Genomic DNA, 14,007 nt, shown 5'->3' on the forward strand with positions numbered 1-14,007 from the left:
TAGATAGGAATATATATACACAATTGAAGAAGAAAATCTCTTCCTTCTCTCTATTTTCATTTATTGTTCTTGTTTTACTAAATTGCTTTTATTTCATAATAACATTTCTTAACAATTATTCCTCAATTTTCGTCTACATTAATTTACAAGAACACAAATCATATTGGGACTAAGCCAAAGCTCCTAATTAAGGTTCAACGAAAACTTCTAACATGCTACATTCCTATAACATTCTATTTATATATTGCTTTTAAAAGTAGTCCATCTTCACTGATCATGCTGTATACAAAAGATATACTATATAGTAGTAGTAGTAGTACCACGTTAGAGCTTAGATCTAATGATAATTGACATACTAAGCCACATTTGAGCATCGTAAACAATGCAAGTATAGAGTAATTAATGAAAATATGATTTTCTTAGTCCTTTGAACAATCTATACCCACATAGAGGAGTAACAATCCATTATACACTAGTACACAATCACAGGTCTTGTAAATTTTATTTTGAACATCTAGACCCAAATATCCATTATTAACTAAACTCTGCAGAATATTGAACTTAAATCTTCTCGCTCCGGAACTTGATAACTTGTATATATAGTTACCAAACTAATAAGGAACTACAATAATAACCAGATGACAGTAGCATTAGAAGGTGACAATTAATCTTAATAAACTAACAAGGACCATATTTACATTGACCATATAGTACTAACTAGTTACAAATTTATGTGAGATATGCAAGTAAAACTTCAGAATATATTGATTGAGAGTCATAGCTTAGAGAAAATATTACAAAACTTGTAATTTTAACTTTATCTACTATCAAACTAAATTAGCTACTAAATATATTAGAGTACGTATATTCTCGTCGTCAATTGAAAAAGCAATTAGCATCTAATTTAGATAAATTCTATAGCATCCAGATCAATATCGTCTGCGGAATCCAATAAATTAGCAAGTTGATCATCTTCGACTTCATCCCACTCTATGTATTCGGCATTGTCTTCGGAACCCAACAGAGCAAGTAATTGGTCTCCAAGTTCGTCTCCCTCTATGTATTCAATATTCTTTTGATCATCATCCATTGCGACAAGTATATCATTCCACATTCCATAGTTGTCTTCCTGTAGAGCGGAATTGATAAATTCTTCAACGTCTCTAATAATCTCATCATTAACTACCGTTTTTCCTTTTTTCTTATCATCGGGATTTTCCTTCTTCTTGATCTTACAAACTACGAAACCTTTGTTCTTAATCTCTCTAGCACCGAGATAACGATCATACAAAGAGTATTCAGTCATCAACCACTCGCCATTAACGTTGTTTGGCGATTTGTTTGGGGGAATGTACTTCAAACTTTTCACGAAGCCCATGAGTCTCCCTTTATCATCAAACACTTCTAGGCCTTTGCTTTGAGGTTTCCAAGCGCCCTTCTCAACAGTTCGTGGAACACTTTTCCAAGTTGGCTTCTCTTTCTTTTGCGGCGTTATGAAATAACGAGTTTTATTGGTGCCATGATCATCATAAGCTTCGAAAATCTGCCAAGGTTCCTTGTCCGCGTAAAGATCGGTCTGCTGCATGAGCTCGTTCTGACATGGAAGGGGCTCGTCTCTCACAAACCCTATCAGATACTTCAACACTTCCCTATCCGTTGGATGAAAGCGATTACCCATCGGACAACGAGAAGAACATCCCATAGCCGGATGATCAGAGTATGTTATTGTACTGCTAGCTGATGAATGAAGGATATGATCAAAGAGAAAAGAAACAGTTGAGAGAACGGAGACCAAATAGGAGCTGAAAACTTTAGTTGTTAACCCTAAATGGTGATAAATGAGTTGTTTCTAATTTGCTAATAAGGTTTTAAGTAAGTATTTATAGATCAAGCTGATGGGTTGATGAAAACTCATTCCTACTTATAATCGGAATACTTGCTTTCATTTTTTTCCCCAATTAATTTCTTATTTTGCATTTGTTTTATTTTCTATTCTTTTGCAAAGGTTATTAGGGTTTTGCTTTTTCTTATATTTCTTGAGGCTCAAGGACAAAAGATTGTTAGTAGTACTACTTTTTTCAAGTTTTACTTTTCTTAATTGACGGTGACTTATTTCTTCGAGTAATAATTTAACACATATTGTTTTATACAAACACACCTTAGTGACTTTAATGATATAAGCAAATAATTAATTTTGTGACTTTACCCGTACAAACAATAAAGTTTAGGGACTTTAATGATGCAGAAAAATTGTATTATGGCTTTATTACAAAATGTAAATTTCATTAATCACGTGTGAAATTAACCCTCTTCTTTAAGGCATATTCTTCGGGTTTTTATTTTCTTTTAGCATGCTTAATTAGAAATTTAGAATATAGCTTTTCTTATTTATTTTTTTCCTGATTCGTCCATTAGTTTTATCCTTTCCTTTCCATGCTTTACTTCTTAGCGGGAATTGATTCATATTCCTTTGAATAAATAACTCAACTTTCAACCAGGTGTACCATTCAACCTTTTTGGAGCATAGGAGCCAACAGATAATACTAGATCAATTTTATGAAATATCGCATAAAATATCTAATTTGACGAAACAACCATTGGTTCACGTGCACCGTAAAAAGGCCCTAAATCGGCCTCTGATTAGTAGGGTCTTGTTCGAAAAGGTTTTAGTTTGTAGCTAGGTTTTCGCAATGAGGAATACTTCTTGAGACGTAAGCGAGATACGTTTATCAATCTCACTAGTCTTAGATACGCACGTTGCACTTTATCTCAATGAGTGTCACGACCCCAAATTCTCTCCGTAGGATGTCATGATGGCACCTAGTCTCTAAGACTAGGTAAGCCTATCAGCGAAATAATAATAAATATCTAAAATAAATAAACTATAATTCAAATAATTTCAACTCCCAAAACTCGGTAGAAATAAGTCACAAGCTTCTAAAAATTTATTCTCAATGTTTCTATGTATAAAGATCTAAAGACAAATAAGGAATTAATAAATGATATAAGGGGACTCCGGAGTCTGCGGATGCTGGTAGATATATCTCGAAATCTCCGTGCGCAGGTAACTCACTGACATCTAGACTGGTAAGATGTACCTGAATCTGCACAAAAAGATGTGTAGAAGCGTAGTATGAGTACACCACAGCGGTATCTAGTAAGTGCCAAGCCTAACCTCGGTAGATTAGTGACGAGGTTAGGTGAGGCCCTACTGGAATATAATAATGGCATGGTAAAATATTTAATAATATAGTAAAAATAAAATGACATGGAAATGAATCAAATACTATGTCACATTTAATGACACCAAATAATTGTAAATAATATCTCGTGGAATCAAAACAGAATTTCTTTCAACTTTATGAAAATCACACTAATTAATCGAGGGCAACTATGGCCATAAATCAATATCAACAAGGACACTACCGAGGTACCACCTCGTAGTCCCAAATTATAAATAATTTCACAATATATCATTTTCTTATACCACCGCGGGAGCCTTCACGATTTATTTAAAGAAAATATTTTTTTCGAAATAGCATCCCGCGTTTTAGCCACCCTTATCACACCGCATGACTTCTAGTAGTCACCCCTACTAGCCACGCGTATCAAGCCACCCTTATCTCACCACATGCATTTCAATACCCAGACCTTATACCACCGCATGCGTATAAATATGATAATATATCACAATTTGCACCTCAAGTGCCCAATATTTCAATTTTTCACAATAAATCAACAACAATATTTTTCAATAATAAAGAGCTCATGGCTCATGCGAGAATAATCCAACAATAATATTATTTTCACAATAAAGAGCTCAAGGCTCCATCACAATGAGTACCAAAAAACATCTTACGAAAAATATTCAAGAATAAATAATTCAGAAAAATAATATTTTAAATTTTTAATACGTTGCTTCAATATCAAATTTAAAAATGTCAAATACTTCATATTAATAATATTTAATTTAAAGAAAATCAACCTTCAAATAATGCACAGTATAAAAGAAACCAAGTTTCAATTAAACAAGTGAAACAATTAGCAGGAAAAGGTCAAACAAATTTAAAATATATATCAGAGATCAATGATGAAGAATATAATAAGATAAAATAATTTAATAAATGCGCAACAATGATCTACACAATTTAAAAATATAATCTTTCATATTTAGCCCGTGTACACACTCGTCACCTCGTGTAAACGAATTTCAACACATTTCAATAATCACATTACTATCAATTCTAGGGGAAATTTCTCCCACACAAGGTTATACAAGTCACTTACCTCGACTTGCTCCAATTTAACCAAGTATTATGCTTTTTCATAGATTTTCCGACTCCGATCGACTCATATCTAGTCATAATTAAATCGATACAGTTAACAAAAATTATAGTTTCATAAGGAAATATTATATTTTTTAATTAAATCAGAAATTAGCTCAAAAATTGCCCGTGAGGACCACATCTCGGAATCTGGCAAAACTTGCAAAATCCGATAACCCATTCAATTACGAGTCGAACCATACCAGTTTCACTCAAATCCGACTCCGGATCGACACCAAAATCGCAAAAATTCGTTTCTATGAGATTTCTAAAAGTTCCCAAATTTCAATCTCAAAACACTAATTAAATGGTAAAAACAATGATATATTTGTGTATATTGACCAAATCCAAGTTAGAATCACTTACCCAAATATTTTTCCTTGAAAATATATCAAAATCGCTTCTCCTCAAGCTCCAATTCGTCAAAAAGGCAAATGGGACGAAGTCCCCTGTTTTTATAACTTACAGATTTGCCAGGGAGCTCGATTTTGTAAGGGAGCTCGATTTGTTAGGGAGCTCGATTTGTTAGGGAGCTCGATTTTGTGAGGGAGCTCGATTTTATCAGGGAGCTCGATTTTGTCAGGGAGCTCGATTTTGACAGGCAGCCCGATTTTGGCAGGTAGCCCGATTTTGACAGCATTTCGAGCAGAAAAATTACAGCAGTTTTTGCAGCAGCTAAGTCCCACTTTTGATTCGTTAACCATCTGAACCTCACCCGAGGCCCTCGGGACCTCAACCTAATATACCAACAAGTCCTAAAACATCATACGAACTTATTTGAAACCTCAAATCACATCAAACGACGCTAAAATCACGAATCACACATAGATTCAAGCCTAATGAACTTTGAAACTTTTAATTTCTACAAACAACACCGGAACCTACCAAATCAAGTCCGATTGACCTCAATTTTTGTACGCAAGTCATAAATGACATAATGGAGCTTACGAAAAATTTCAGAATTGGATTTCGACCCCGATATCAAAAAGTCAACCCCTCGGTCAAACTTCCCAAAAATTCATCTTTCAGCATTTCAAGCTTAATTCCACTACGGACTTCCAAATAAAATTTCGATCACGCTCCTAAGTCCAAAATCATCCTACGGAGCTGTTGGAATCATCAAAATTCTATTCCGGGGTTATTTGCACACAATTCAACATCTAGTCACTATTTGAACTTAAAACTTTAGATTTTTCATCAAAATTCCATATCTCGGGCTAGGGACCTCGGAATTTGATTTAGGGCATACGCCCAAGTCTCAAATCACGATACGGACCTACCAGAACTGTTAAAATACTGATCCGAGTCCGTTTGCTCAAAATGTTGACCAAAGTCAACTCAGTTGAGTTTTAAACCAGTAATTCACATTTTAATCCATTTTTCATCTGAAAACTTTTTGGAAAATTTTACGAACTGCACACGCAAGTCGAGGAATAATAAATAGTGCTTTTCGATATCTTAGAACATAGAATTAATTATTAATTTTAAAGATGACATTTTGGGTCATCACATTCTCCACCTCTAAAAGAAACGTTCGTCCTCGCACGGAGTTAGAAAAAGTACCTGAGCTGGTGAATAAATGTGGATAACGGCTGCGTATATCAAGCTCGGTCTCCCAAGTCACCTCCTCGACCAGATGACCCCTCCACTGAACCTTTACGGAAGCACTGTTCTTTGACCTCAGCTTTCAAACCTGCCTATCCAAAATAGCCACTGGTTCCTCAACATAAGATAGATCGTTGTCCAACTGAACCGAACTGAAGTCTAACACATGATACGGATCACCGTGATATTTCCAAAGCATGAAAACATAGAATACCGGATGAACCACAGAGAGACTAGGTGGTAGACTAGGTGGTAGTGCAAGTTTGTAAGCCACCTCTCCAACTCTCTCAAGAATATCAAAAGGCCCAATATACCTAGGGCTCAACTTGCCCTTCTTCCCGAACCTCATCACACCCTTCATAGGCGAAACCCGGAGCAATACCCGCTCACCAACCATGAATGCAACATCACGAACCTTCTGATCCGCATAACTCTTCTGTCTAGATTGGGCTGTACGAAGTCGATCCTGAATCAACTTAACCTTTTCCAAGGCATCTTGAACCAAGTCTGTACCCAAAAGTCTAGCCTCGCCTGGTTCGAACCAGCCCACTGGAGAACGGCACTGCCTACCATACAAGGCCTCATACGGAGCCATATGAATGCTTGACTGGTAATTGTTGTTGTAAGCAAACTCCGCAAGTGATAAGAACTGATCCCAAGCACCCCCAAAATCTATCACACACGCACGAAGCATATAATCCAGTATCTGAATAGTGCATTCGGACTGCCCATCCGTCTGAGGGTGAAATGTTATACTCAACTCTACCCTAGTACCCAACTCACGATGTACTGCCCTCCAAAACTGTGAGGTAAAGTGTGTACCTATAACGACCCGGCTGGTAGTTTCGAGAGTTATAACCCCATTTTCCCTATTCCTACTTCTTTTTGTGTTATTCAGCAATATTATGTTATATCGGGTTAGTTGGTTCGAGTCTGGAAGGAACTCGGAGTGAAATGAGACACTTAGTCTCATAATTGAAACTTTTAAGTTAGAAAAGTGGACCGGATATGGACCTATATGTAAACGACCTCGGATTTGAATTTTGATGATTCCAATAGCTCCGTATGGTGATTTTGGGCTTATGAACATGTACAGAATATTATTTGGAAGTTCGTAGAGAAATTAGGCTTGAAATGCCAAAAGTTTTATTTTTGAGAAGTTTGACCGGGGGGTTGACTTTTTCTGATACACCATCTGGTTTCCTTCATCGCGTTCGCGAAGAGGAACTGAGAGGCTGGCAATATTTGCTCTTCGCATTCGCTAAGAGAAGCACGCGTTCGCGAAGGGTGGACCGGGTGTGCATCGCGAATGCGAGAGGTGTTATGCGTTCGCGAAGAAGAGAGGAAGCAGCCGAAGACCCCAGAAAATTGGTCTACGCATTCGCGTAGGGGGGTGTCGCGTTCGCGTAGTGAGAGGGAACGAAGCATCGCATTCGTGATGGGTTGAACGCGTTCGCGTAGAAGGCATTGAAGTAGAGGCATTTTGTGCTTCATGAACGCGAGGGTGATGTCGCATTCGCGAAAGAAGAATTTGGACGGGAGTTATTTTGTGCTTCGCGAACGCGAGGCACTGGCCGCGTTCGCGAAGAAGAAAAGTCTGGGCAGTGAGTTTAAGTTCTGAGTTTTTGGCGATTTGGAGCTCAGAAGTGAGGTGATTTTGGGTGATTTTCAGAGGAAACAATGAGGTAAGTGTTCTTAACTCAATATTGGTTAAATTACCCGAATCCATGGTTGTTTTTATCATTTAATTGGTGAATTGAGTTGGGAAAATTTGAAAACCCTCTTGGTTTAAATCGAAGATTTGAGGGTCGAGTTGGGGTCGGATTTTTATAAAATTGATAGGGTTAGACTCGTGGTTGAATGAGTTTCCGAATTTTGTAACTTTTGTGGAGTTCCGAGACGTGGGCCCCACGGGCGATGTTTGAGCTAATTTTCGGATTTTTATGGAAATTTATTATTATCTTGTGGAATTAATTTCAATGAATTTTATTGACTGAAATAAATTATTTATGACCAGATTCGAGGCGTTCGGAGGCCGATTTGCGAGGCAAAGGCATAGCAGAGTAAAAAGTTTCACGTTTTGAGGTAAGTAACGATTGTTAATCTGGTCCTGAGTGTATGAAACCCCGAATTTTGTATCATTCTACTATTTTGAAGTGACGCACATGCTAGGTGACGGACGTGTGGGCGTGCACTTTTGGGGAATTGTGACTTGGTCCGTCCCGTAGCAACTGTAAAGTTGCATACTTTGTTGAAACCATTTGATACTTATATGTTTTAGAAAGAATTTCTTTTAATTGGGCTGAATGCCATGTTTGGGCCTTGCGCCAATGCTGTTTGGACCCTTAAGGGTTGTTTCTTACCATCCTCTCACTGTTTTCGATTGAAAATCTATACTCAGTCATGTTTATACGTGTTTACCCCATAACTCAGTTTTATGACTCTATTTTGATGCATATAAATGTTGTTTTGGGCCGAATGCCGTGTTTTACTGAAATGCCTGAGTGGCTTGAGAGGTTTATGACTGAGTGAGGCCGAGGGCCTGATTTGTGAGAATGAGTGTGGATCGGGGCTTCCTGCCTGCAGCATACTTTATTATTATAGCACGTGAGTGTTCCGTGCAGATTATAGCGCTCGGGTTAAAGGAGCCCCTCCGGAGTCTGTACACACCCCCAGTGAGCGCGGTACCTACTGAGTGTGAGTGCCGAGTGCTGAGTGGCTGGGAGGCATGAGTGATTGTGAGGTATGCCCGAGTGGCAAGAATGATTGTGAGGTATGCCCGAGTGGCACGAGTGATTGTGAGGTTTGCCCGAGGGGCTGTATATGAGTGATGTTTTTCCCGAGGGGCTGTTTATGATTTCATCATTTTTGCTCACCTTTGCATTGAGCCTTTGTTTGAAAAACTGTTGGAAAAATTATCTTTAAATGATTCTTACTGGAACCGGGTTTAAACGAGATGTTTCGATCCAAACACTAATTTTTAAAGCATATTGTACTTTACTGAGATTTCATGATATGAATGTTATATGCTTTATTGCTCGTCACTACTGCCCAGTCTTTATTTATTGTTGTTACTTACTGAGTTGGCGTACTCACGTTACTCCTGCATCTTGTGTGCAGATTCAGGTGTAGTTGGACACGGTAGCGATTATTGAGTGTTCTGGTTGCAGATTTTCTTGGAGATAGTAAGGTAGCTGTTTGGCGATCGCAGCCCCTACTCTTCTCCCTCTTATCTTCCTCTAGTTGTATTTAGCTATTTTTCGGGCTAGGTTAGCCTTGATATTGTTAGACAGATTGTAGTATATGCTCATGACTAGTGACATCCCGATGTCGGGCTTTTCTTTTCCGCACTTCTGTTTTTCTTTAATTTGAACTCTTTAAATGGAGGTTTTATGTTAAGTAACCTTGAAATTATCTTTGAAATGAAAATATCACTTTGTTTTGGAAATGAGTCGGCTTTCCTAGTTCCACGATAGGCGCCATCACAACAGAGGTTAGTTTGGGTCGTGACAGTACCCCGGTCAGAGATGATAGATACTGGTACACCGTGAAGTCTGACAATCTCTCGAATATATACCTGAGCCAGCTGCTCTGAAAAGTAAGTAGTAATCACAGGAATGAAATGAGCTGATTTGGTCAGCCTATCCACAATCATCCAGACTGCATCAAACTTCCGCTGAGTCCGTGGGAGCCCAACAATGAAATCCATAGTGATTCGCTCCCATTTCCATTCTGGAATCTCTAACTTCTGAAGTAATCCACCCGATCGTTGATGCTCATATTTCACCTGTTGACAATTTAGACACTGAGATACATACCCCACTATGTCTTTCTTCATCCGCCTCAACCAATAGTGTTGTCTCAAGTCCTGATACATCTTTGCAGCACTCGGAGGAATGGAGTACCGCAAACTGTGAGCCTTCTGGAGAATCAACTCACACAATCCATCCATATTAGGCACACATAGCCTGCCCTGCATCCGTAATACATCGACATCTCCAATAGTGACTTCCTTGGCATCACCGTGCTGAACTGTATCCTTAAGGACAAGAAGATGGGAGTCATCATACTGGCGTTCCCTGATACGATCATAAAGAGAAGACTGAGAAACCATGCAAGCCAAAACTTGACTCGGCTCGGAAACATCCAATCTAACAAACTGGTTGGCCAAGGCCTGAACATCCAAGGCTAAAGGCCTCTCTGCTACCGGTAAATATACTAAGCTGCCCAAACTCTCCGCCTTATGACTCAAGGCATCGGCCACCACATTGGCCTTCCTAGGATGATTGAGAATGGTGATATCATACTCCTTAAGCAACTCCAACCACCTCCGCTGCCACAAATTAAGATCCTTTTATTTAACTGTCTGGACGCATAGGCAATCACCCTACCGTCTTGCATCAATACTACGTCGAGACCAATACGCGATGCGTCACAATACACAGTATAAGATCCTGTACCTATAGGTAATACCAATACTAGGGCTGTAGTCAAAGTTGTCTTGAGCTTTTGGAAGCTCTCCTCACATTCCTCGGTCCACCTGAACGGAGCACCCTTCTGGGTCAATTTGGTCATAGATGCAGCAATAGAAGAGAAACCCTTTACCAATCGGCGATAATACCCAGCCAAACCAAGGAAACTCCGGATTTCCATAACTGAGGACGGTCTGGACCAACTCTACACTGCTTTAATCTTCTTTGGATCTACCTTGATCCCCTCGCACGAAACTATATGGCACAAAAATCCCACTGAATCAAGCCAGAATTCACACTTTGAAAATTTTGCATATAACTTCCTTTCTCTCAAAATCTGAAGCACACTCCTCAGGTGTTGTTCATGATCTTCCCGACTCCGGGAATACACCAGAATGTCGTCAATAAACACAATGACAAAGGAATCAATATAGGGCTGAAATACACTATTCATTAAGTGTATAAATGCTGCTGGGGCATTGGTCAGCCCAAAAGACATCACAAGGAACTCATAATGACCGTACCGAGTCCTGAAAGCAGTCTTCGGAATACCCGACTCCCGAATCTTCAACTAATGATAGCCTGAACGCAAGTCAATTTTAGAGAATACCCTGGCACCCTGAAGCTGATCAAATAAGTCATCAATACGTGGTAATGGATACCTGTTCTTCACTGTAACCTTGTTCAGCTGGCGGTAATCAATACACGTCCGTATAGAACCATCCTTCTTCTTCACAAATAAGATAGGAGCACCCCAAGGTGATATACTGGGCCGAATGAAACCCTTATCAAGCAACTCCTGTAACTGTTCTTTTAATTCTTTCAACTTTGCTGGGGCCATACGATATGGTGGAATAAAAATGGGCTGAGTTCCCGGTAATAAATCAATTCCAAAGTCAATATCCCTGTCGGGTGGCATACCTGGAAGATCTGCTGGAAATACATCAGGAAAATCCATCACTACAGGAACTGACTCCATAGTAGGAGTATCAATACTAACATCTCTCACATAGGCCAGATACGCATCACACCCCTTCTCAACCATTCGTTGAGCTTTAAGAAATGAAACAACCCTGCTATGAACATAATCTGACGTACCTCTCCACTCTAGCCGCGGTAGACCTGGTATAGCCAACGTCACCATCTTGGCGTAACAATCCAGAATAGCATGATAGGGTGACAACCAGTCCATGCTCAAAATAATATCGAAATCCACCATACTGAGCAATAATAAATCAGCCCTGGTCTCAAAACCACTGATAACAATTAAACACGACTGATACACACGGTCCACAATAATAGATTTACCCACGGGTGTAGATTCATAAATAGAAGAACTCAAGGAATCACGTGATATGCCCAAATATAGGGCAAAAAAAGATGACACATAAAAATAAGTGGAGCCTGGATCAAATAAGACTGACGCATCTCTATGACAGACCGGAATAATACCTGTGATAACAGAATTGGATGCAACAACATCTGTCCTAGCAGGAAGGGCATAATATCTGGCCTGGCCTCCCCTTCTAGGGCGACCTCTACCTGCCCGACCTCCACCTCTAGCTGGATGTGCAGGTGGAGTGACAACTGGTGCAGTAATCATGGTCTGAGAAGCTTGAGGACACTGTGGAATAGGTGGGGCCTGAGAAATCCGTGGAGGTGCACCCCTCCTAAGCATGGGCAATCCCTCATGATATGACGAGTGTCACCACACTCAAAACAAGCCTTCGGAGGATGTGGCTGTTGGGACTGGCTCGGGCCTGATCGACTAGACTGTCCGCTGAAAGCACCCCGTACAGGAGGTACAGAAGACACTGGTGGTGTATAATATGGAACCTGGGGTCAGGGAGTAGTCGGAATACCACTGGAAGCTGGAAGTGCTAAATGAATAGGAAGGCTCACATAACGTCTACCATGATGGGCTGCAACTAGGGCACGAGAATTATTATATGTTCCGGAATCTCGAGGTCTCTTAGCTTCCCTCTCTTCCCTCTCCCGAGTCCGCATACCTTCCAATCTTCTAGCAATTGACACCACATGTTGGTATGTGATGTCCATCTCTAGCTCTCGGGCCATATTATATCTGATACTAGGGTAAAGACCCTCAATAAATCTGCGAATCCGCTCTCGAACAGTAGAAACTAAGGCTGGTGCATGCCTAGCCAAATCATTGAATCGGACTGCATACTCTGACACGGTCATAGAACCCTGGCGCAACTGCTCAAACTCTGCGCGCCATGCATCCCTAAGACTCTGAGGAACTTACTCCCTTAAGAACATATCCGAAAATTGAGTCCAAGTGAGTGAAGATGCCTCAGCGGGACTATCCAACTCATATGCATGCCACCACTGGTAGGCTGCTCCTCTAAACTGGAATGCAGTGAAAGAAACCCCACTGGAATCCACAATACCCATAGTACAAAGGATACGGTGACATTCCTCCAGAAAACCTTGAGCATCCTCTGAAGCTAAACCGCTGAAAGTGGGAGGGTGGTACTTCTTATACCTCTCGAGCCTGAGCTACTCCCCCTCTGAAACTGCTGTCCTAATATCAGGCCGAACTGGGACAACTGGTTGCACTGGTATAACCTCTGTGGCATGGTCAACTTGGGCACGTGGCTCTGGAGTACGGGCGGTGGGAGTATGCGCTCCTCCCCAAGCTTGAGATGTGGCGGGAGCAAGGGGAATTAATCCTGCCTGAACTAAAGTGCCAAACATGCTCAAAAACTGGGCAAGAGTCTCCTGAAGTGCAGGAGTAGTAACAGGCATCTCAGGTGCCTGCTCTCCAACTGGAGCTATGGGTGGCTCTGGTGCAGCAGTTCGTGTAGGTGCTCCGGCTGCACCACGTGGTCTTCCTCGGCCTCTGCCCCGACCCCGGCCTCTTGCGGCTCCAACAAGGGGCGCGGGTGTCTGATCATCAGATCCAATTGTGCGTGTCCTCACCATCTGTGAGAGAATAGAAAGACAATTGTTTAGAACTTTGAAATCAACAAAGGCGCACGATAAAGAATCAAAGATGTGAATATTTCCTAACAGATCCATAGTCTCTCGAAGATAAGTACAGACGTCTCTGTACCGATCCGCAAGACTCTACTAAACCTGTTTATGACTCATAATACCTATGAACCTAGTGCTCTGATAGCAAATTGTCACGGCCCCAAATTCCCTCCGTAGGATGTCGTGATGACACCTAGTCTCTAAGACTAGGTAAGCCTATCAATGCGGAATAATAATAAATATCTGAAATAAATAAACTACAATTCAAACAATTTCAACTCCCAAAACCTGATAGACATAAGTCACAAGCTTCTAAAAATTTATTCTCAATGTTTCTATGTATCAAGATCTAAAGACAAATAAGGAAGCAACAATAAATGATAGATGGGGACTCCGGAGTCTGCGGACGCTGGCAGATATACCTCGAAGTCTCCGTGCACAGGTAACTCACTGACGTCTAGACTGGTAAGATGTACCTGGATCTGCACAAAAAGATGTGCAGAAGCGTAGTATGAGTACACCACAGCAGTACCCAGTAAGTGCCAAGCCTAACTTCGGTAGAGTAGTGACGAGGTCAGGTGAGGCTCTACTGGAATATAATAATGGCA

At 40.5% G+C, this 14,007-nt stretch overlaps 1 protein-coding gene across 1 annotated transcript; it reads right to left on the reverse strand.

Annotated features, from left to right (window-relative positions):
• Positions 1–904: 904 nt before the first annotated feature.
• LOC104094502 (NAC domain-containing protein 53-like) lies at positions 905–1,725 on the reverse strand. Its single transcript, XM_070199401.1, has one exon. The coding sequence runs from the start codon at positions 1,700–1,702 to the stop codon at positions 905–907; it is 798 nt and encodes a 265-aa protein (XP_070055502.1). The 5' UTR covers positions 1,703–1,725.
• Positions 1,726–14,007: the final 12,282 nt, after the last annotated feature.

This window comes from Nicotiana tomentosiformis, chromosome 3 (assembly GCF_000390325.3).
Source record: "Nicotiana tomentosiformis chromosome 3, ASM39032v3, whole genome shotgun sequence".
NCBI classification, from domain to species: domain Eukaryota; kingdom Viridiplantae; phylum Streptophyta; class Magnoliopsida; order Solanales; family Solanaceae; genus Nicotiana; species Nicotiana tomentosiformis.